The sequence below is a fragment of the Neophocaena asiaeorientalis genome, unplaced genomic scaffold (assembly GCF_003031525.2).
Source record: "Neophocaena asiaeorientalis asiaeorientalis breed wild unplaced genomic scaffold, Neophocaena_asiaeorientalis_V1.1 scaffold165, whole genome shotgun sequence".
Classification (NCBI taxonomy): Eukaryota; Metazoa; Chordata; class Mammalia; order Artiodactyla; family Phocoenidae; genus Neophocaena; species Neophocaena asiaeorientalis.
In genome coordinates, this window is record NW_020173918.1 from 1,047,969 (window position 1) to 1,072,569 (window position 24,601).

Here is a 24,601-nt window from a genome sequence, read left to right on the forward strand (position 1 = left end):
TTTTAAAATATTAGGTCTAATTAGAAAAAATAATAAGCAAAGGGCTTTTCAATAATTTAGGCTGACACGGAAGAATGGTCTTGCATCCATTTTCAAAATCTCGGATTCCGCCAAGCAACTGAAAGGTTTAATAAGCTAGTGGATGTAAATTAGCCTTTGAATCCCTTTCCTTCTAGCTCTGCTGTCACTGTAGCATCACTGTCTCAGGGAGTTACAGTTTCTTGTGTTGGTTTTATTCTTTCCAATAGGAGCCATTCGAAAAAACTTGGGTTAGGTGGCTTTTTGGTTTTTTTGCGCACAGATATTTATCCTCGCTTACTTGTTTAACCACAGGGAGGTGGCGGCTGTAGAGGGGCTTGGAGAAGTCCATGCACTCAGCACGTTTGTCTTTAGGGCCAAGCCCACGTGGGGAGGAACACAGCAGGTAGAACACAGGACGGGAATCACCTGGGAAAGTGCATTCACATTCAGAGGTAGCAGCAGGCACACGGTTATTGGTTGGGTCAATAGCTTCCAACAAACTGTCAGTGTGAGTTTGTTTCTTTTCGTCTAGACTTGTGTTTGCTCAAACCGTTTCTTGGTGCAAAGGGGTATCCATGATTCCTTTGTGAAAAAATTTGCCGAGGCAATGAAAACAAACCTGCATGTGGGTAATGGATTTGAGGAGAGAACTACTCAAGGCCCGTTAATTAATGAGAAAGCTGTAGAAAAGGTAAGTTCGTTTTATCATCTGTTCAATGTCATGGTTTCAGTATCAGAAGCGTAACTAGCAAAACCACTCTGGTAAGGTGGCCAGCAAGGCGGTTTTGGAAACAATGGAGAAATTGGGAAAACAAATGAGTTTCTGCCAATTTGTACAAACTGAGTGGCACCACGTGGTTATAAGCTTTTCCAGCTCCATCAATTCACTGAGTCCCCATGAGATCTGTCACTTCTGTTCTCCTACCGCCCTCCCTAAATTTTCTTTTACAGTGGTGCTAATTCTATCTCCTGCTGCCTCAGGAATTAAGATCCTGAAATACAAAGTTCTTTAATTTCTGGAACACCTAAAAGGAAAGGAAAAAGGCTTTGTTTTTTGAGATCGTTTATGTTTCAGCTGAACTGCTGGCTGGCACTGAAAACAAAACGCCCTTGCAGAAGAATCCTTGGCGAAAACACCCTGGCAGTAGATGTAGAGCCACAGAAATCATGTTTAAGCTTTAGAGATGGCAAGAAAGGGCAACTCCTTAAGCAAGGATTTGTTTGTTCAAATAATGTCACAATCTTGACTATTAGCGAGGTGAGTTTTCTCTTCTTGTCCTGCTGTTTTAAAAAAATAATCCTCTTTAGAGTTGCTTACAAGGAGGTTTCGTATAATACCAAACATCCGGTATGCTCCCTAGATAAGTCCTTACTTGGTAGAAAGGATTTCAATAGGATTTTAGTAGAAAATGGAGGCTGGAGGTTGTGGGCGGGGGGAAAAAGGGGGCACAGCCAGCCTCCTGGGTCACCTGAGGAACCAAAATCAAGTTAGAGCCAGGTCAGCACCCAGGTGGGAAGCACAGCCCAGTCGCTGTTCATCGGCCTCCTGAGGGCCTGAGGACCAAGCCCCGCCATGGCTGCCCTGACCCAGTGGGCAGTCTGGTTGGCTGAAGATCATATCTGGTGCCTTCCCCAGTAGACACCAAGGAAGCACTGGGGTTTTACAGAGCTCTGATAACATGTCTAGTTATTGCCTTGGTATTCTCTACCTCTAGATAAAGAACATACATTAAAGTTTACATGGGTACCACCTGCATTTCTGAGATGCCTTTGGACCCTGGGCACTCAGCCAGCAAAGAAAATCTGGTTCTGTACCAGCTATGGTTCAAGTCCCAGAGGGGTGGTTCTTAACCCACCCAGTACCTTTAACAACTACAGATGCTTCGGTCCTACTTGAGGAGATTGGGGGTGAATTTGTCTGGAGTAGGGCCTAGCCATTTAGTGCCCCAGTTATTGCTAGTTTGCGGACTGGGAAACATGTCTGGAGATTTTGTTGTTATTCTTGCCAAAGTGATTGTATAGACATTGCTCTCTAGAGGACGCTGTTTCCTAGGACCTCAAGCAACTACAGTTGAAGGGTTTGTTTTTGTTTTTTTCCCTCTGAGAGTTTAGTAGAAAACATCTTGTCTGAAAACAATCCCTTGTGCTGGCTTTAGTGTACATACAGTCACAGGGTAAATACCTGGGGGAAAAAAGTGCACATCACTTTTAATGTGACAAGAGGAGGACAGAGCATATTCTAATTGAGGTCAAATAGAATGGGGCCTTGTTAAGTATGTTAAATAGAGGTATTTTTAGAGATATAAATCATAGAAAGGACGCTAATGGGGATTTGTTGCAGACAGTGAACTATGAGAGCATTAGAAGGGGTGAGGCTCTCAAAAGGGTGAATCTCGATGGCAGACTGTGCCCAAGCCTCTATTTATCTCTTCTGAAATCCTACAGCATATTCCGCTGAGAATGGGAGGCAGGGGGAGACTCCAGTGGACCATGGATTGTGATGAACTTCTGGAAGGCAGCAGGGATCGTGTTAACAGAAAAGTCAAAGCAGATGAGGCAGGCCCAGGGGAAACCTGCAGAGGAAATGGGTGTCATTTCTAGGATGGAGCTTTTCTAGAAATGGCTGGGGTAGAGGGTAGCAATGGGAGGAGGGGAGAAATAGTGCTAATTGGTTCTACTTCTGCACAGTTTTCTGGGTCATTTCCCTCCACCCACCACCAACACATACAACGTAACAGAGGCATTTGCTCTGGGCAGGAAAATGCCTCTGAAGAAATAGAGCAGCCAGCCTACGAGGAGTACAGAGTGAAGAGTGAGGGTAGGCACGCCAGAGAGGAGCTCCCCTGCCTTTGCCCTTTGCTCGGGTGGGGCCACCCCTAAAGTGAAGCCTGCCGAGTGAGATAAACCCAAGCTTGGTGTTGTCCCTCTCGTTCGGGGAAGAGACTGGAAACAGCAGAGGTCACCCATGTCACCCGTTGAAATTAACCAACCGCATACTTCATTAGAAAGATGAACAACCAAGAATCTTGACAGCCCTAGAGGAAAACCCACAGCACATCAGATGAGGGTCAAGAAGAGCAAACAGAACAGTTGACTCTCAAGAAAGTAGATGACGCTGTGAACAGACAGGATTTTTTCCAGGAATCTAGTAGTATTCTCCAAGAGTTCTGAGACGATAGTACATCTATAAAACAGAAGCAGGTTCTATGAAAATGAAGCAATGAGAACAAGAAAGAACGTTTTTATTTATTTATTTGGCTGTGCCGTGCAGCTTGTGGGATCTCAGTTCTCTGACCAGGGATTGAACCTGGGCCACAGCAGTGAAGGCCTGGAATCCTAACCACTAGGCCACCAGGGAACTCCTAGAAATGTTTTTAGAAATTGAAAACATGGTGGTCAAAATCTTTTTAAAACTCAGTAATGATGATGGAAGACAAAATCGAAGAGAGCTCTTAGAATTTAAAGCAAAAATATGGCAGGAATGCACAAAGAAATCGACCTGAGGTGACGGGTGTATCCATTTTAGTAATAGGAACTCTAGAAAGAAAGACTTGAGATGGAAGAAATAGGATTATCAAATACTAGAGGAAAACTTCTCAGAGCTACGGGAAAATAACAATTCTTCAAAATTGAAAGACTTCGTCAATTGCCAAGTAGAATAATAAAAAGAAAAACCCAGATATGTTTCATTAAAATTTTAGAATGTTAGGAACATACCAGAATATTCAAGAAGCTTCCAGAGGCGGGAAAAGCTACCACAAACCCACAAAGGAGTGAGGACTTTTTTTTTTTTTGGCTACTCTGCTGGCATGTGGGATCTAAGTTCCCTGATCAGGGATCGAACCTGCACTCAACGTTCTGAAGGAAAATTACTTTGGGTCCAAATTCCATCACCAACCAATGCAAGGTAAAACACCAGACATGCAGTGTCAGAAAACTCTGAAGGTAAACCATTTTCAGTGCACCTTTTTTGAAACAACTACTCGAGAATGTATTAGAACAAAATGAAAGTGAAATCCAGGGAGGAGAACAACATGGGATCCAAGAGCCTGGAACTAACCCAGGAAGGAGATGAGAACAAATCCCAGGAAGACAGCTGAGCATCAGGCCTGCAAAGACATGGGCATATGTGTATTAGACCGTTAGACAAACTGTAACAGCAAACAGCGAGAAAATCACAGAGGTGGGAGGAGACAGCATGGTACACACCATGTGCCCTCTTGCCTCTGTACCTCTGTGCATTTGGTTCTTTCTACCCAGAAGGGACCAGGGTACATTAACCTATTTGAAAAAGAAAGAAACCCAGTTACAGTTTTTTTGAAAAAGAAAGAAACCCAGTTACAGTTTTCTGCAGTTTAAATGTTTCCCAAGTATCCTCAACCACCTTTCCCAAGGGCTCTTCTTTTTCTCTTCACACAGGTAGAGAAACATGTGAGTGATGCCATTTCCAAAGGGGCCACTGTTGTGACAGGCGGGAAGCGACATCAAGTTGGAAAAAATTTCTTCGAGCCCACCCTGCTCAGCAACGTCACCCGAGACATGCTCTGCTCTCAGGAAGAGACTTTTGGGCCCGTGGCACCCGTTATCAAGTAAGGTCATCCAGTGGGTCGGAAGACAGGAGAAAGGATAGGAAAGGAAAAGGAAACCCGGAGAGAAATCCAGTTCGTGTGTCGTTTGAGGCCTGGGTGGGGGATGGGCTGAAGTAGAGAGCAGGGTTGTATCAGTGGAAGCACTAAGTTCAATGAAAAATTTTGTTTCTATTATTGCCTCTTTAGACCACAAAATTTACCAAATTCTCTACTTTGCTCTCTTGCTTTCTGCTGAACTAATTTTTCTTTGTAATGAAGTACATACTTTAAGAGTTCTTTCAAGGGTGTCTGTGGGAAATGAACTGTGTGTTCTTATGTGACCTTTTATCTCACAGTCACAAGTAAATAATAATTTACCTGCATAAAATTCTAGCTTCAACACTTTGAAGATGTCACACCTTGGTCTACTTACTTCCAGGGTTGTCACTGAGAAAGCTGATACCTGGTTCTTACTCCTGTGAAGGGATATGCTTTTTCTCTTTAGAGACTTTTAAAATTCCTCACAGCCTCTGACGTTCTTAAATTTTACCATGGTAGCTTGGGTATGGCACACTGTGAGCTTTTTCAGTCAGAGGTCCAATGTCTTTTTTAATGTCTAAAGTGTTTGTTTAGTCCTGGGAAATTCTTGGTCATTATTTCTCCAAATATTTCTCTCTCTTCTATTGCTAATGAAATTTATAGATTAGGGCTTCCCTGGTGGCGCAGTGGTTGAGAGTCCGCCTGCCGATGCAGGGGATACGGGTTCGTGCCCCAGTCTGGGAAGATCCCACATGCCGCGGAGCGGCTGGGCCTGTGAGACATGGCTGCTGAGCCTGCGCGTCCGGAGCCTGTGCTCCACAACGGGAGAGGCCACAACAGTGAGAGGCCCACGTACCGCAAAAAAAAAAAAATAATAAAATAAAATAAAACAAAAAATTATAGATTAATCTGACATTGGGGAAATGAACCACTTGGAGAACTTTCATCTTCTTTGTTTTAATAAAATTTTTTTTATCTGGAGTATGAACTTGACATTTTCCAAAAGGATGCAGTGGTTAGGAATGCAGGCTCTGGAGTTGAGCTGGGTGTAGATTCAGGCTTTGCTACTTCATACCTGTGTCCCCTTGAACAAGTTAACTTCTCTGAGCCTCAGGGTCCTTGATGGGAAAAGGAATAAAAACTAGTACCTGCCTCACAGGACAGTTTTAAGGTTTAAATGACATAATGTACATAAAGCACTTAGCACATTGCCTGATATCATTATGGGTGTTGTTGTGTAAATAAAGCATTAGGTCAGGGAGGGGGACACAGTTGTTACTAGGGGTCTCTAGTCTCACACTTCTTCTGGGACACAGGGTGGTGGGAGCACCATCCATGTTAGCACAGAAAGGTGAAAATCCTCAAGGATGTCACAACTGATGATGTGATGACTGCATTTTCTTTTTATTTATTTATTTGGTTGCACTGGGTCTTAGTGGCTCCAGGGCTCCTTAGTTGCGGCACGTGGGCTCCTTAGTTGCAGCAGGCAGGCTCCTTAGTTGCAGCATGCATATGGAATCTTGTTCCCTGACCAGGGCTCGAACCCAGGCCCCCTGCATTGGGAGCTCAGAGTCTTATCCACTGTGCCACCAGGGAAGTCCCGATGACTGCATTTTCGAGGCACAGGTGGCCAGTGAGGACATGGGTGATGCCCTGTTTTCTGTTCTCTGGCGGATAGAATGGCTTGCTCTCTACAGGTGGAGAGCCAAGCCCTGGGAGACACAGCTGGTCATCCTTGGAAGAAATAATTCTCTTGGGGTCACCCTCCTTGACCTGCCCTCCCCCAGAGCGCTCTCTTCTCTCCCAGTCGTCCTCTTGCATTGACTGGGGTCTGCCAGCTCTGCCCGGTGCCTTCAGAGGGCTGGCTGGCCGGCTGCCACTGCTGCTGGACCTCTGAATTGAGGATCTGGGATGCAGACAATGTTTTGCCCCCAGTTACAGTTCTGGGGCAACAGAAAAAGGCCTCTGAAATGTTGTTCCAGAAATAACGATGATAAAGCTGGAAGAGACTGCATAAGGCTTCCACGCTAGCAGTCTCATTTCCAAGGGGAACAGACCCCCAGCACCGTCGCACTGTTCAGAGCATAAGTGGTGGGGCCGACACAAGAGCCCTGGGCCCCAGTGGCCTCTGGCTGTTTTCCTTCTCCTACATCATGGCTGCTTCTAAAGTAGTTGTTATGATCGGTACATTTCTTTTTTTTTTTTTCGGCCTCGCCTTGTGGCTTGTGGGATCCCAGTTCCCCAACCAGGGATTGAACCGGGGGCCACAGCAGTGAAAGCGTGGAGTCCCAACCACTGGGCCACCAGGGAAGTCCGATCGGTACATATTATTCTTCTTAGTAGGTAGCAAGAGCCGTAATCCTTTTCTTAAGGCGTTTTGTTCGACATCTTGAATACTCCGCAGTTCCCTGTGTGTCTCCCAGTCTCCTAGAGGAGATGAACTGGTGTTGATCCGAGCTCGCTAGCCTTGAACTCTGCACGGTTGCAGCGAGTGATGGCGTTTTCCTCTGTACTCTCTGCAAAGCTCTGATTAACCCCTCGCCCTTATTTGGGAAACAAATCAGGAGGAAATCAGCTGGTTTTCCTTACTCTCCCCTTAGGGATTTTGCTGATGACCCATCTTGACTTTGGCAGGTTTGATACAGAGGAGGAGGCGGTGGCGATCGCTAACGTGGCCGACGTCGGGCTGGCAGGTAGGCGTCTGTCCTCGCTCGGTAGCTGTCCTAATCACTTCTCCAGCTGATGCCAGGGTGGCCTTTTAAACGTCACCCTGGGTTTTGAGAAGGCAACTTCATTGAAGCATGTGTTTCACTGCTTTCCCAGGGGCGGGGGTGGGCCTGTGCAAGTCCGTGTTCTTTTGCCTCATTCCTGGATGCAGGATGGAGGCTCCCTGGTTGGAGCTGGGTATGGTCGTGGGAGAAGAAGCAGTGCTGTGTTTCAGGTGGAGAATGTTCCCAGAGGCTCGATGCCTGGAAATTCCAAGGGGTTTTCCTCCCATTTTGTGTGGCTCCTGGAAGTCTGAACAAAAGAGATAGCACCCGACCTCACAGAGAGCATCAGGGGCGATGAAGGAAGCGAAGGCAGCACAGGCAGAGGGAGCCTCACAGAGTAGCTGCCGTTCTTTCAGTTTGGACATGGACAAGGTGGCCAGAATGTACCCTATGACCCTGACAAAATTATATGTGCATAAATGCACTCAGCAAGGGCTTCCCCGGTGGCGCAGTGGTTGGGAGTCCGCCTGCCGATGCAGGGGACACGGGTTCGTGCCCCGGTCCGGGAAGATCCCACATGCTGCGGAGCAACTAAGCCCGGTGAGCCATGGCCGCTGAGCCTGTGCGTCCAGAGCCTGTGCTCTGCAACGGCAGAGGCCACAGCGGTGAGAGGCCTGCATACCGCAAAAAAAAAATTATGTGGATAATCTAACTGACGTGTGCAGGATGCACTGAACAGGAGGCCACAGGAGCTGCGTTCATTATTGTTACAGTCCTGATAGGAGTCGGTGAGAGCGCTAGCGAGAGTGGAATAGAAGCAGAAAGATGATTTCCAAATGTTTTGAGATGAAGACATGCACAGGACCAACTCGGGGCTCCACATGGGAGCAGGGAGGGTTCCAGGCCCGCACGACTAGGCAGATGGTCATCCATGGCATCCTCAGCTGTGGACATGATGTCTTTAATCAGGGGTCCCCAACCCCCAGGGCCGCAGCCCGGTACCGGTCCGCAGCCCATTAGGAACCGGGCCACACAGCAGGTGGCGAGTGGTGGGCGAGCGAGGGGAGCTTCACCTGCCGGTTCCCGTCACCCCCCACCGCTCGCATTACTGCATGAACCGTCTGCCCCTCCTGTCCATGGAGAAATTGTCTTCCTTGAAACCAGTCCCCAGTGCCAAAAGGGTTGGGGACCGTTGGCTTTAATGACTATTCTACATCCATGTCCTTTATCCCCATGACAGGTTATTTTTACTCTCAAGACCCAGCCCAGATCTGGAGGGTGGCGGAGCGGCTAGAAGTCGGCATGGTTGGCGTTAACGAAGGACTGATCTCCTCCGTGGAGTGCCCTTTTGGTGGGGTGAAGCAGTCTGGCCTTGGGCGAGAGGGCTCCAAGTATGGCATTGACGAGTACCTGGAGCTCAAGTACGTGTGCTTTGGAGGCTTATAGGATTCCTTAGTTCTTTAAAAAATAAGAAAGGAAGCTTTGCCACATGTATGGGGACATGCCATCCATTATTCTAAATAAGCCCATAGGGTATCTGAATTAGGAATTATTATTTTTTTTTTTGCAGTATGTGGGCTTCCGACTGCTGCGGCCTCTCCCGTTGCGGAGCACGGGCTCCGGACGCGCAGGCCTGGTGGCCATGGCTCACGGGCCCAGCCGCTCCGCGGCACGTGGGATCCTCCCGGACTGGGGCACAAACCCGCGTCCCCTGCCGATGCAGGCGGACTCCCAACCACTGCGCCACCAGGAAAGCCCTGAATTAAGAATTTTTAAAAGCTCATCCAGTCCTCATAATCTTATACAGATGCAAATCCTACCCCTCCCCCTACCTGACTAGGGACCAATACATGCCATGCGCCTGAGGCCGCAGACTCCCCGAGAACCAGCGTAGGGTTCATAGAATGAAGCCCTGGACCCCACCACGACCCCCTCTGCCTCAGAGCAAAGTGCAGCGTGAGGCCAGCTGGCCCCCACAGCCCCATGGTCACAGCTGGATCACTGCCTGGGTGCACTAAAGACACTTGCTGGGTATCCTGGGGTGTTGCTGCAGAGGCTGAACCACTCATTTTTTTTTTTTTTTTTTTGGGACCCGTGTCCCCTGCACCGGCAGGCGGACTCTCAACCACTGCGCCACCAGGGAAGCCCTGAACCACTCATTTTTTAAGACTTCAGAAATAGCACGGAATTGCCTGTGTTTCTTTGAGACATGAAGGAACCCCTCTCCCTTTTTCGACCATTTTTTAAATCGAAGTCTCCATTGTCCTAAATTAACTGCTTAAAGGTTTTTTCATTTCTGTGCTGTTTTCCATGTCATGTTGTTTCCGTTAGGAAATGAGCCTAAGCATAAAGCACAGCAGCTTGGTGGGATGGATGGCCCACAAGTAATGGCCTGGCCTGGCTTTGTCCCCATGTGCCATTCAACCCCTCCCCGCACCCCCCCTGCATTCCTCAGGAGAGTAGAGATACTATACATGCCTTATTTAGCTCCATGGGCTATTGTGAGCCTCAGAGAAAGTGAAAGTGTTTGCCAAAAAGTAAAAATTCAGTGTAAGTGCAGGAGTCGTCATATCCCAGCCCCGCTTGGGTGTCCGGCAGTGGCTTTGCCAAGGTGAGCGGAAGTTGGTACCCACCTGCCCAGCACCTGAGCCTGAGTGAGGGCTCGTCACCTGCAGCCTGCTATTTCTGTTCTTATGAAGCGCTGCTCCTTCACCTGCAAAAGAGCAAAAGCACTTTCACGACAATAATCCCAAAAGGAAAAAGAATTTCCATAATTGCCAGTTGGAAGAGGCATGAGGTTTTGTCCTTCAGGCACCTTTTATCCAATAAGAGTTTTTATAGTTCATCATTTAAAACAAAAACAAAAAAAACCGTATGACCACTGTTTCCTGTCACTGTGAAAACTCTGATTAAAAACACACTAGGCTTTTCTGTATCATGTCTCCGTCTGTCCTGATATACAAGGAAAAGGAATAAAAGCTGTTCCTGGTAGAACATACAAGGATGAAGCACCTCCTTTTCCACTCTCTCTGTGTGCACACTTCACTGACATTCTGTGGATATTCTGGGGAGCAAAAGGAAAACATGGGGCTTCCCTGGTGGCGCAGTGGTTGGGAGTCCGCCTGCCGATGCAGAGGACACGGGTTCGTGCCCCGGTTCGGGAAGATCCCACATGCCGCGGAGCGGCTGGGCCCGTGAGCCATGGCTGCTGAGCCTGCGGGTCCGGAGACTGTGCTCCGCAACGGGAGAGGCCACAACAGTGAGAGGCCCGCATACTGCAAAAAAAAAAAAAAAAAAAAAAAAGGAAAACATGAATGAAAGTAGTGCTAGAGGCAGTCACTCCTGGACACAGCTGGGCTGTAGCGTCCCTCAATGAGCCATGGGGAGCTGAATAGCTAAGGTCTGAGATGTCCCTGTGCACAAAAGTACCATGGCTAGGGCTTCCCTGGTGGCGCAGTGGTTGGGAGTCCGCCTGAAAAAAAAAAAAGTACCATGGCTAGTTCTGGAGCTGCCTTGTGTTTGCCCTGGGTTACATCTGCCATCTCCCCTAAGGCCCAATAAGGAATGAGCTGAAATCCACCTCCTGGTAACATGCATTGCTCAGACCCTGTCCAGAATCACGTACGCATCATATTGACAGTGAATTTCTACTTTTTAGTTTTAGGGTTGTTTTATGTAACACCCTAATTACTTAATATTTAGGTGTGTCCATCTGTTTGCTATTAACAATAAAAATGCTCCAACACTAGTTTTTAGAAGTCTGGAATACTGGTGCTTGAAATGTTTGGAGGAATACATTCAAATACATTTGTAACTTTGTAAATCAGTGAATGTCTTGGCTGGGTGGCAGATTTTGAGTTTTCTAGTATATTTGGCTCACCAGGTACATAAATTGAGGGCCAGACACTCATTCCAATATCTTTGATTAATTCTGGAATTAAAATAATTTGAAAAGGAAATAGCTTACTGTTAGTAAAATTGTTCTGGGTTGTGGGGAAAACAGAGAAGTATTTTTAAATGAACATTTTGGGGGCTGTTTTTCAATAAGGTAACCATATGTGATGGATTTTTTTTTAATGTATGTTATAATATGAAATAGAAAAGGACCATTAAACCAGGGGTTGGCTCACAGCCCAAATCTGGCCTGCCGTCTGCTTTTGTACAACCCAGAGCTAAGTATGGTTTTTATATTCCCAAAGGAGTGGTTGGGGAAAAAAAATCACAAGAATGGTATTTCATGACACGTGAAAATTTTGTGAAATTCAGATTTCAGTGTCCAGAAATAAAATTTTATTGGAACCCAGCCACATCCATTCATTTACCATATGATCTATGGCTACTTTCTTGGCAAAGTTGAGTATCTGCAGCACAGACAGTATTGCCCACAAAGCCTAAAGTATTTACTCTTTGGCTTTTTACAGAAATAATTTGCCAACCCCTGATCTAAACCAAGAGGGAGATATTGACCTTCCCCCGTTTATGAGGCATTATATCATTTTATTGAACACCTACTGTGTAAAAAATACTTTTCTGGGCCTTGCTCCAGTGAATTCTCACCGAGAACTTCCCAGCAATTATCACATAACTCATATGAAATTACCCAGAGAATGGGAGTCTATTGGCCTTGAAAAAAAACACTTCTCAATTTACTTTCCCCAGCTATGCAGGGATTCTCATTTAAAAAGCTCCTCTGTACCTATTATCTTTATCCATTTGAGTAGCTTTTAAATACAATTTTATGTCAAGCGCTGGTTCATCTACCTTTATTTTTATGTAAAGACTCAGTGAAAGTAAAGATCAGAAGCACAATGCAAATAACTCTATTTTATTGTAAACTTGTGTCATTAACTTTAAACTGTGCCACATGACTGCCTTCTCGGAAGGCTGGAGCCCAGGGTTTTAACTGTTCACGAGCAGCTATAGTAGACAGTATTTTACTTGAATGATATTTATGCTGTGATTTTTTTTGTGCTGTATTTTATGGGATAAAACTTGGGAATAAATGTAGTCGGAAGTGTGGAAATATTTTGTTTTTTAAACGTGCACATAATTCATTTTTCCAGTTTTCGATAATTGTGTGTGTGTGTCAATGCCTTGTCAGCAGAGTTGTGCGTGTGTAACTAATAAAGGTTTAATTAACAGAATTTCCTCTTTTTATGTCAAGGTTTCTGGTTTGTGGGGTTTTTTTCTTGCCAGTTCATCGTTTGAGTTTACTTTGGAGATTATTAGACCAGTTTGGATATGTATGCCACCCCAAAATATGACTGTAGGAGTTCAGGACATGCCACCCCAAAAGATGCCACTTTGGCATAGGTTTTTTGTGAGCTGAAGGCAATTAAGAAGCAGATACAAGAAAAGCCCTCTCTCTTCCCTTCCCCCTTCATTTGCCTAAAAGCAGGATACAGATTTATAAAGTTGCTCCCCTCCCCGCATCAGGAGGGAAGGACAAAGGTTAATTCCCAGAGACACTTCAGGCCCAATCAGCCTGGAATCTAAATAACAAATTTTACTAATTAGCTTTTATCTCCGCCCTTGAAAGCCTACAGCTGCTTTCCTCCGCCCTGTCATTTCTCCAGAGATTTATTGTTCTTTGTTGAAATGCTCTGTCAGCTGAAGTTTTAAGCCACCTCTTCGAGTTACTCATTTCTCCCTGTGTCCCATGTTTACATGAGATACACATGTTAATAAACTTCTCTTTCTCTTGTTAATCTTTCATTGCAGTGGTCTCAGCCAAGAACTCAGAAAGGTAGAGGGAAAATTATTTTTCCTCTCCTACATGTATAAATGGTGCTCCCTTGACTAGTGTGTGAATCTCTTGGGCAGGGAACCTGCCTGTGAAATTTGGTACCCTAGCACCTTCCTACGGGACGGCCTGTAACAGGGAAGAACATTTTGCATTCTATTACAAGTTAATCACTAAAGGGATGTTGCCTATAAGCTTAAACTACACATAACGGCCCATCTCTGGGTACCCTGCTTCCCAGGTAATGAGCATTAAGCTAAAATTCCTTTGTTTAGCTCACAGGAAACATCCTGACCAGGCCCACCAGTGAATGACTGCAAGGAGGAAGAAATTAACATATCCCCTACAGAGGCCTACCCGAACCAGGAAATGTTTGACTTCACTCCCTCCCCTTTATAAAAGAAACCTGCATTCTAACTCAGGCAAGATGGTTCTTTGGGGCATGTTCTTCTCCATTTGCTGGCTTTCCGAATAAAGTCGTTATTCCTAGTCTCTTGATTATTGGCCTGTTGTGCAGTGAGCAGTACAAGCTTAGACTTGGTAACAGGTCTGTCGTATGGTTCGCGCTCATTAAATGTTTGCTGAACTAAATTGAGAATTTACCTGGTTTGCAGGTGTGGTTGCCTAAGAAAGGAGTAGCCTCCAGCTTTCTCAAACACACCAGCTTCACTCCTCTACGTGTGCCACTGTTATCCATTATGTACTTTTTTCAACGGTTGGGTTTTTTGGATACAGAAATGTATGAGGAAGACATTTCTGAAACCCTGCCATTCAGATATAATCACTGTTAATTATTTAAACAGCATATCTTATATTTTCATCCAGTGTTCATTTATATTCTAAGAAATTTCACGTGGCCTCTTTGAATCCAAATTGTAGCAGTAGGCCTTGAACAAAGGTAAGGTTTTCTCTGGAAGGAAGAATACACATCTCCCTTTGTCGTTCCATTTATTGCATGCATTTCTCTTAACCTGCTTTTGATTTTTAAAATTACTTTGTTACCAGGAGAAACGATCCACTTACCTCTTGTTGACCTGAAACAAATAGACTCCCAGATATTTCTCCAGCAAAGATGGGTTTATTTGGTATCGGCACAGAATTACAACACAGTGCCTGCAGCCATAGCGAGCCGCTTGCAAGCCCCTGCCCAGCAAGGGAAGAACACTTTTATCGGGAGGAAAGGGAAGTTGGGAGGGTTATAATGAAAAACTTCATGACTTTTCATTGGCTGAGTCCTTACCAGGAAAGAGAAGTCTTCCTTCTTCCTGTTGGGCTTTACTATCATCACAGGGTGTGAGAGCGCCCCCTTCTGGTCGCCCGACTCTATTTACTTGAAGTTTCTGTTCATTTTTTATACTCTCAATTTGTGGGTTTGTTCAATGCTTGGCCTAGGCGTCTGCTTAGAAGCAAGTGTATTTTCATCTTCCTACTATTTCTAACAGGAAATTTTCACCTGTTACAGATGCTTTATCTCTGATTTAGCTTGCAACACATTTAAAAAGCAAATTAGTGTGGTTTTCATTTATCAAGTGTGGGAAACCTGTCTGGAAAAAGAACAGGTCCTGCATGGTCTGAGTGTTGAAAGGCTACAGGGATATTCTATTTGTGCGCTATTTATAAATGAGTGGAAATGGATTTGGAAATTGGTGGTCTGTAAATTTACCTATAATCCATCCATTTTATCAGCTAACCAGGAAGGAGTAGCCACAATTTGGACCACAGGCAACACCACTGTCCCGGTGGTTTAGTGGACAAGGGTGTTTTTTCAGATGTTCTGTCAGATTATATAAGGCTATGTGCTTTTTCCTGTTGTGCTAAGACTCAGCACTGCAACTCTGGGCCCATCTTCAGGAGAACGGAGGTAGTAACTCTCACCATGTAGGCTTCAAATAAAGGAAGCTTGGCTGTTCGCTAAGCTCATCTCAAAAAGGGAGGCTCTATGGACCATTTAGTAGGAGAAATGATGGTTTTGCCTTTTTAAAAAACTTGTTCCCGACTAATGGAAACGCTTCTAGTGTTTCGCGATTAATCATGAATCTGTATGTTTCCCCTCAAAATCTTTTGACTTTTTATTTTTAAATACAATCGTCCCTCAGTATCCGTGGGAGATTGGTTCCAGTACCCCCATGGATCCCAAAATCCACCCATGCTCAAGTCCCTGATGTAAAATAGCACTGTACAGTCGGGCCTTCGGATCCGCGGTTCTGCCTCTGCGGATACAGAGGGCACGGTGTAATTATAAGTTCACAGGAAGTGGCAAAAGTAATAGATTCCCGTGTACCCTTCACCTAGCTTCCCCCACAGCTTAACATCTTACATAACTAACACAATATCAAAACCAGGAAATACACACCGTTCATACGATCTTTATACCAATTTCACCAGTTTTTCCATGCAAGAGTCACACGGATGATGGAAACTAGATTAGGGGATGTAGTTTAAGCACACACACACCTTAATCTAATTTGCACCTCCCCCAACTGAAGGCCTTTTCCAGCAGAGGGCAGACTACCCATTAATGTCAGAGAAACCAGGGGAATGCACTCTTTTGGCAGCCGGCGGCAGCCGAATCTAAGCAGGGGAGAGAAGACAGGCAGCACTGAGCACCCTCAGTGCCTCCCCAAATCCTGTCCCCCACGGGGAGGAGGGAGCCGGGGGTGCTACTCTAGGCTCCAGCAAATTTTTTCTGTAAGGGTTCAGATAATAGATATTTTAGGCTTGAGACACAGTCTCTGTTGAAACTACTCACCTCTACTGTTGTAGCACAAAGGAATGAATGAGTGTGCCTGTGTTCCAGTAAGACTTTATTTATGGACACTGACATCTGAATTCCATGTGAGTTTCACGTGTCCCAGAATATGATATTTTTTTCAACCACTTGAAAATGTAAAAACCATTCTTAGCTCACCGGCTGCACAAAAACAGGTCGTGGGCCAGCCTGCTGCCTCCTACTCCAGGGAAATCCCTCCACACAGAAGCAGAAAGAATAAGTATTCCCATCCTCCTCAACAACAAGGAGGCATTACAGAGACTACAGACACCTTTATTCAGATTAGCATATATGTTTAATAGTGTTATATTGGAAATGATACGTTGTCAATACATGGGAAAAAGATAACATTAAAAAAATAAAACCAAGACTTCAGCCAAAGCAGCTAAGAATCTTGTCAGCCTGTGAGCCCTACCAATGCCCTCTCCCACATTCTCGGGCCCTGCTTTTCTCATCTATCCTGAGCTGCTAGTGACATTCATCTTCCCAAGGCCCTTAATGCAAAGTGCACAAGAGAAGAATGTTGGCTGCCATTCCACCTCACGCTCTGCTCCTCCGATAACAAGAGAGGACCTACTTTCTGATCACTGGTGTGGTCTTTATTTCTGCTGCACCATAGATTCAAGATCCATCTGTGGTGGAAAGATCAGACCAGCGGGACTGGAGACAGAAAAGGAGGAGTGACCTGGAGGGGTGGCCCTGGGGGTGATCCAACAGAAGAGATGAGGCAGGCTTCTCTCCCTTTCTTCCTTGGTCCTAGGAACAGAACTTCCAAGTGGTCCAAAAGGTCCACCAGAATTTGCCCTCCAACAGTTGGAGGTGGGAGTTCTTTGTGTAGGGGAGGAGGGTGGAAAGCATGGACTTTGCAGCTTACAAAATTTGCATTCAATTCCTAGATCCACCACTAATTGGCCGTGACCTTGAGCAAGTTACTTAAACTCTCTGGGCCTTCATTATGTGCAACATGAGAAGAATATCTACTTTTCCAGGATGACCGTAAGGGTCAATGGAGTACGTAAAATATGTGTATTATGTACATAGCACTTCACAGATGATCACTCCCTTCTCCATCACTGTGCTCTACTGACCTCATATTTAGGCTGCCATCCTCTGTGCCAGAAATTTCCAGTTGTACACAAAAATAATGTAACCCTGGCCACTGGGTAGGGCAGATTTTAAGTGTATGAAGCTAAATGTTCATGTAAAAAGCATCACATTTTCCTTCTAACACCATCGATAGTATTGAACTGGCTGGATATACAGAAAGTGTAGACATAAGCAGAGAAGTTATTTTAAAATTAAAATCACCCTCCAGTGCCTTTTACTTTTTTTTTGCCACTGCTTATAAAGCAGAATAATTAAAAATAAGACGTTCTCATGAGGATGAATATTAGCAGCAGGAACAAAAGCACCGGAAAGCTTAATTTTTTCCAAGGCCCATGGGAACTGTTTTCTCTATTGTCCTGTCCTGATGGTTTCAACCTGACAGTTTAATCACGTTGCTTCTCCACTTAGTCATAGCAAAGCAATCCTAGTTTTCCCCTCGTGTGACAGAGGCTTGTGCAACAGAATATTGCTTAGGTGTGGTCACACTTGTCTGTGACGGGCCCCACCTCTCATTCCAGTCTCTCCACAAGGAATGCCAAGGGCACCACCCAGGCCCCCAGCCTCAGGACCACGGGCGGATGGGGAACAATCAGCTAGCCAACGTGTCAGGCTACAATTAACTCCAAGTCCTTGCTCGGGGGTGCTGCTCTGGGGTTGGGGATGCTTTAATGTTTTTTTCATATATTTAAAATAAGATATTTAGTAGAAAAGGGTTTAATATATTTTTAAACATATGAAGTGGATATCTGTGTCAAGTTATTAGGGAAAGTACCTGTAGGGGCCGAGTATCATAAGCACACCATCCTCATTAAGACTGATTGTATTTCAGAGTTTGGGAATACAGTCGGCCCTCCCCCACCCTCCCACCTCTGCATCCACGGGGCCCACATCCCTACAGGTCCTGCATCCATGGACACGGAGGCCCGCCTGTATATATTACCGAGTTGCTGAGTCTTTATTCCTACTGATAGAGGTCCAAATGCATGGCCTATAGCACATGCTCAATAAATGTCTAAGGAATTAATAATCACTTTTCTTGTGTTTCATGTAAACTGGGACTGAGAGAGGCCTCAGTGTGGCTTGTTTTTCTCAGAGAAAGAAAAGGTGAAACATGCTAAAATGCTACCTTCAACCTTCAACCTAAAAGTCAGCAAACCCCACCTCCCTCTCTGTCGCCTCCAGTCCTCAGAATACAATTCTTATTGAACTCTCGGACTTCCAAGAGCTGCTCTGTAGAGAGAGCACAGAAATGGCGGTTGGCGTAGCAAAAGAGTGAGAACAGGAGAGCTGGGCTCTGTATGGGTGTCTCTTCAGCACAGAAAACTTGCTGGACAGAGGACAACCCAGTCCTCAGATAAAGTATCTTTTATATATATGTATATATATAAATATATATATAGACACACAGCCCTCAGACTCCAAGGGTCCTACGACAGAAACCACGCTTGGAAAGTCGTCTTTAAAGGCAATCACAGCTCCTAAGAGAAGTTGGCCCTCTTTACACCATGTTGAACTCATCTTCTGCGAGGGTCTGCAGATAGAAACAGGTTAATCTTTCTCTTAACATAGGAACAAAACACTGTGCCAGCTACGAAAACGCAAAACTCTTTTAAGTATATACCTTAGCCCCTCACCCAACCTTTATTCCCGTTAACGAGCATCTCAGTTAAAAGAGCAACGTTTTTGTTTTGGTTTGTGTCTCAAAAACCCCAGAAGACAGGTCTTTTAAAATATGGGGACACACCTCCAGCCCAGGGTGAAAGGATGGGAACACGCTATTCTAACAAGAGTTAGTTTAGTTTTTAACTCCCATTGACTGTCCTGGATTAAAGGATTCCTGTGGGCGTCCTTCCATTTCACAACCGCTCCATTATCTGTCCTTTGAGCAATAGCTGAAGGAAGCTCCGTTTCTGATGGATCCATTCATGGAAACCTTTGGATTCCCTCGCTCCATCCTGTCTCGGCTGAAGATTGTGTCCTGATCACTGTCAAACTCAGACTCAGACACCATCAAGCTGGAGTTGTGTTCTGTGCTTCGGTGCTTAATACCTAGGGAGAAGCAGACAGGTGCATCTTGGGGGGAAGGGCATTTTCCCTCTCAGCTGCCCATCATTCTGGTCCCATGCACGGAGTCATGCGCTCTGCACATGCGAGACGATCACTCACAACGCAGCAGGCGGTTGGGGTTTCCTAGTGAGTATTAACAGGGGCTTTGGAATCACTGCTGAGCTTGAGCCCAAGCTTTGTCACTCACCAGCTGTGTGACCCTGGGCAAGGTACCTAACCTCTCTGGGCTTTCAGTCTCCTCATCTATTAAATTAGGAGATAACAAGGCATCTATTCCATGGGTTTATGGTGAGGGTTAAGTGAACTCGTGCATGTAAAGCTCCTGCCAGCATTTACCACTTAGTAAGCACTCAATAAATGAAAACCATTATGATTTTACCACTTGTTCCCATCAAATATTCTTAGTAGAATATTTGATTGCTGGGAGTTAAAATAAGAGAAGGGACAGGTATGTGACCCCTGTTCTCAAAGAATTTATAGTGTCTAGCTAAGGATGTAAGACAAAGACGAGATGAGGGTTCATGACAGGCAAGAAAGTTTTAAAAATAAATTTTACATGAATCAAGAAGAGACAAGTGCGCACTTAGAAGCTTCAGGGATCGTTCACACAGGATGGGATTTGAAGAGAGTGAAGGGTTTGGACAGGAGGACAGTGGAGGAGCATGGAGTATGCGGAGACATCCAGAAATATTTGCAGAAAGCAGTCTGGAGCAAATGATTCACGTAGGAAATGCAAAAAAAAGAAACACAAAAAGAGGCTGGGATCTCATAGAAAAGCACATGAATCCAAGGGAAGCCATGAAGCTTGGATTTTGTCCTACTAGCAAAGGAGTGACACGATTAAAATGTTGTTTTAAGATATTACTAAAACCCAGTGGCAGGACAGAAGGAAGAGAGAGGAATAGCTGGAGAGCCAGCCACACACACGGAGCAGCGCAGCATGGAGGAAGGGAGCCCAGGCTCTAGAGCAGACGGCCTGTCCCGCCTGCCTTTGGCGCCTACTAGCTCTGTTACTTGGGCAAGTTGCTAAACTTTTCTGTGCCTCAGTTTCCCTTTCTGTAAAATGGGGATAATCATAGAGCTGTTGGCAGGATTGGAATTCAGTGGTAAAGTGCATAGAATTGTACCTCCTACATATTAAACATTAAGTACCTGCTAACTATTACTGTTGCTACTATTAGTCCACAGGTGAGATCACAAGGGTCTGAACTAGGGTGGTGGTGAGAACGATGAGGAAAGAGGGCAAGAGATTAGGCAGGATGGAGTGGCCGGAGTGCGGACAAGGCATCCTGGACCAAGCACCGGTGTCTGAGGTTTAGAGCCTGGTAATGAGGAACACAGCGGGGCTGTGAGTAGAAACAGGACTGCCAGAAGGAGGAGTGTATTTTAGGAGGCAGGTGGGTGAGACAATGCGCCCAAAAGCACTTTGAGCTCTTAGGTACAAAGTCTCTTTATGACACCTCCGATATTAGTTATGTAATACAGATGGTGAGCACCTGATAAATGCACGCTATTATGTGGATTTCCTGAGACGCTTCCCCTGCCAAAGGCCCGAACCACGTTCTCCATAAACGCTCAGTCATTCTGGCCTCTATGTTCCTACAGGGCATCATCCGGCTTCTGTAGGACTCTGACTCTGGTGTAATTATCCTCCTCTGGGCTCTGAGTGCCCCAAGGTGGGCCCTATGCTTCATTCTCCTCCCCATCTCCAGGGCCTAACTCAGGGTCTGTGCAGATACATGACATTTACATGGGTAAATGTACCTGGGTAAAAGTACATGACAGATACATGGGTAGATACATGACATTTGCCGTGGACAACGTTCTGCATCTCACAACTTCGAAAGTGATTACAGCCCTCTGTAAGAGTCAATTTCGTCATCAATCCAGAATTATGACAAGCCCATAGAATCAGTGCTAAGCAGCCTCAGGGGGCCAGAGAAGGTTCTTTTAGTCTCCAAGGGTTAATAAGTGAGAATCAGAGAGTTAACTGAGGTGGTCAAGAGGTAGTTCTCAGCATGGGGATCAATTCATGCTGTGAACAAAGTCAATTGTTTGTAAAAGCTTTTGTGTCCATCTATACACATGGCTGATTAGCTAATGCAGACACTGAAAAATGTTTGGTTTTGAAGTCCAAGTGTTATTTTGGGGCATTTTGTGTGTGGCAGACCTAAAAGGAACAGCATTCAGAGATGAGCCAGGGTGAAACAGCATCACAGGCCCCACCCTCCAACCATGAGTAGAGAAAAGCCAGGCACTGGGGACACCTGTTTGAAAAGCAGTCTTATTCCTGGGGTCATTTGGTTCTACCAATAATAGGCATTTCCTATCCCCCACCCATTCATGCCTCAAAGCACTTTGCCAAGATTTCATTACGTGTATAATACAACTATCGCCTCCCAGGTAGCATATCCCTGGGATTGAAGTAGGTTGATTTTCTTCACAGAATCCCAGTCTCGCTCTTCCTCCCCGGTTAAAGCGCCCACTCCGGCCTGCTGTTCTCCCTTCACCTACGGTGACACTCAGACACCTGGATCAAATAATGGAAAGGCACCAGGAAATCATCTGGGAGGCTGCCTTACCATATTTGGGCCTCAGCTCCATTCTTTCCTGGTCATCCATGTTATCCAGGATTGTGTACTTTGTTTTTTTCCTTATTTTAGTCCTTTTTCGTCTGAAAAGAACAAAGAAAAGGTCAACCCAGATTCTCAGAAATGGTAACTAGGATCCAGGATTTCAAACACATGGAGGACACCAAAGGAAATGTTTTGCCTTTAGAATTTATTACATTCTATTAATTGGCATCTTTTATTAAGGACATGCATACACGGCCAGATCTGAGTTTGGTGAGTCTGAGGTACATCGTGCATCTTGAAGAAACACATGTCAGAGTAAGAAGGGCCATACTGCTATCACCCTCCTAACTGCAGGCTCTCACCCAGTCCTCAGGCTGAGGTGCCAGGGACCTTTCCAGAAACTTTCCCTCAATACCTGTGTGTTGGCCTAGCAAGCTTTTCTCCATGAGTCATTCCTTCCTCATAAAAACCTGGATATAGCAAGTTTTCCCCTGAACCTATACTATCCTGAGATGTCCAAAGATGCAGGAATGAAAAGATGATGTAACTGGCAGTCAGAAAAAAAAAACCAACAGAAATGATAATAAATTCCCCCAAAGGAATAAGCAATAACTCAGTCAACACATAAAAACAACTGGGCTGATCCTATGGAGCTCATCCTATGCTTCAGGGGATAATTTGAAAATACACATCAACACTATGGTTAAGATATGTAGAGAACAAACAAAGGCAGTTTTCTGATAGCTTGGTGATTAACAGCATGGGCCTCTAACCCTGGGTTTACTATCGGGGTGACTTTGACATCATTTTTTGTTACCTCTGTGATTCCATGTTCCCACCTGTAAAATGGGAGTAAGAATAGTCCCTTTCTCATATGGTTGATGGGAGGTCTAAATAAGATAATACACAGAAAGCACTTAGAACCATTCATCACAATGGCAAACACTTAATAAACGTTCACAGTCAATCACTCTCGTCATCATCGTGCTCATCTACTTGATACAAATGTCACAAAGCTGCAGAATTCTTAAAGCCAAGCACAGCAGGGTGACCATCATCCCAGATGGTTCTGGGAAAACTTAATGGGGTGGAGGCCTCTAAGTGCCTGTGCTCTCTTTCACCAGTCCTACCTTTGGGAAAATAACCACAAATAAAACTAAAAAAACTGATAAGTGATCTCTGAAAAATAACTATTATTTTGGTATAACCATTATTTCTTTTTATCACATCTTCTTTGGAGAGCATTTATAGAGTTCCATATAGGAAAGCGGACCCAATGCTGTCTTCTAAGGACTTGAGTAATCACTGTTCCTACAAATCTCCTTATAGAGGGTCAAGCATGGGGTTATGGAAGGTTCAGACAATTAGGCAGCTCTGGGGCTTCTCAGTGGTCAGCTCCATGGGAAAAAAGAAGAAGGAAAAATCTAAAGCAAAACCTCTCTTTGGTGATAGTATTCAGTTCGCTTAAAGTTTTGCATTTATGAAATAGAATTCAGGTAGATTAGACTGTTGCTTCACATACGTAAAATAATATAAATCTAGCATTTAGATCAGTCTACTTCTACAACTCCTTTCTCTACCGAGGGTGGATTAGTCAGGCCACTTAGGTACTGTTCTAGTGAACATAATGCGAGACTGATAGAAAAGAGCATTAGATTTGATACAGAAGCACTGAATCTTCTAGAAAATATGAGAGCTGCAATGAAAAAAAGCTGTCTCTAGTATTATTCTATTTAACCAGGCACATAAGCTTCGTGGGGGAGGATGCATTATAAAGTACTTTTAAAGTCAAGTTTCTCTTCATAAAATGAGTGACTCAAACAGTTTAGCAGCTTCACAAACCCGAGCAAAAGCCGCTAGAACTGTCATATCACCTTCAATGTTGCGTCTTTATTTCAAAGACATAAGTAAGCGTGCCAGGTACCTCTTGCAGCAGCAGATACAAAGCCAAGTTAAACCCCCTGTTAGCACGACAAGAGTTAGAGCCAATGTTGTCACATAGAACACACTCCACTCTGAAAAACAAGAAAACCAGAGTGGACATGTTACATACCATTTGCAAAACAGCTTTATTTCAATGACTCACAATGAATATTTCTGAGTCCTCACAAGCAAAGCCATCTGTGGTGCTGCTACCACCTCGCCAGGCTGGTCGAGAGCCTAAGCAAGGTGAAACACAAATAAATCAAGAACAACTTAAAACCACCCGACTTTCATCCAGCTGGTTCAGGGACCTCATGGAGCACGTATTTCACACTGACCTGAGAACAGAATAATCAGAAAAAAATTAATTCATCAGTTAAAAAGTAAGGCCTCTTAAACACCCATGAAAGTCACATCAAAATATTCATTCCATGGGCTTCCCTGGTGGCGCAGTGGTTGAGAGTCTGCCTGCTGATGCAGGGGACATGGGTTCGTGCCCCGGTCCGGGAAGATCCCACATGCCGCGGAGTGGCTGGGCCTGTGAGCCATGGCCGCTGAGCCTGTGCGTCCGGAGCCTGTGCTCCACAACGGGAGAGGCCACAGCAGTGAGAGGCCCACATGCCGCAAAACAAACAAACAAACAAACAAAAAATATATATATTCATTCCAGAATCACAGAACCTCAAAACTAGTTCTGGCCTGGTTTGAATAAAGCAAATAAAGTGTATGGTCACCTATGACATGAAGATGCTTTTCACAGAGCCAGACAGCCACTCAGAAGCTACCTGATCTTCACTTCCCCCACATCTTGTGGAAATCCAGGGTAAAAAGTTCTGCACCAGCAACTCAGGAAGAGAGAAACCAATGGAACAAAAACAAAAGGTTTACCTCTATTAGATGTTATATATGCTCCTTGGAATAACAATCCAAGGGCTGGCTATTTTCAAATATTTATGTAGTAGAGAGTGGGAACATAATTTGGCAGTCAGCTCATCCTAATTTTTTGGCCAATTATGTCCATCTACATCCCCAAGAAAACAAAATTACTCTTAGGAATAGACTGGCATTGAAATACA

The 24,601-nt window shown here is 44.9% G+C and overlaps 2 protein-coding genes across 7 annotated transcripts in view; one reads left to right on the forward strand and one right to left on the reverse strand.

Annotated features, from left to right (window-relative positions):
- Window positions 1–13,501, forward strand: part of ALDH5A1 (aldehyde dehydrogenase 5 family member A1) — a 30,981-nt gene extending 17,480 nt beyond the window's left edge. For 2 of the 3 annotated variants that reach the window (XM_024752023.1, XM_024752025.1), the window contains 4 exons: window positions 554–712; window positions 4,441–4,610; window positions 7,263–7,321; window positions 8,580–8,958. In XM_024752023.1, the coding sequence (XP_024607791.1) occupies window positions 554–712; window positions 4,441–4,610; window positions 7,263–7,321; window positions 8,580–8,785 (594 nt within the window). In that variant the 3' untranslated portion in view covers window positions 8,786–8,958. Of the gene's footprint in view, window positions 1–553; window positions 713–4,440; window positions 4,611–7,262; window positions 7,322–8,579; window positions 8,959–13,357 lie in introns of those variants that run through there. The other variant, XM_024752024.1, reaches the window with a different exon arrangement.
- Window positions 13,502–18,829: 5,328 nt separating this feature from the next.
- Window positions 18,830–24,601, reverse strand: part of KIAA0319 (KIAA0319 ortholog) — a 46,127-nt gene continuing 40,355 nt past the window's right edge. For 2 of the 4 annotated variants that reach the window (XM_024751973.1, XM_024751972.1), the window contains 3 exons: window positions 23,527–23,617; window positions 21,609–21,700; window positions 18,830–19,008 (listed from right to left, as the gene is read on the reverse strand). In XM_024751973.1, the coding sequence (XP_024607741.1) occupies window positions 18,830–19,008; window positions 21,609–21,700; window positions 23,527–23,617 (362 nt within the window). Of the gene's footprint in view, window positions 19,009–21,608; window positions 21,701–23,526; window positions 23,618–24,601 lie in introns of those variants that run through there. The other 2 variants (XM_024751974.1, XM_024751975.1) reach the window with 2 other exon arrangements.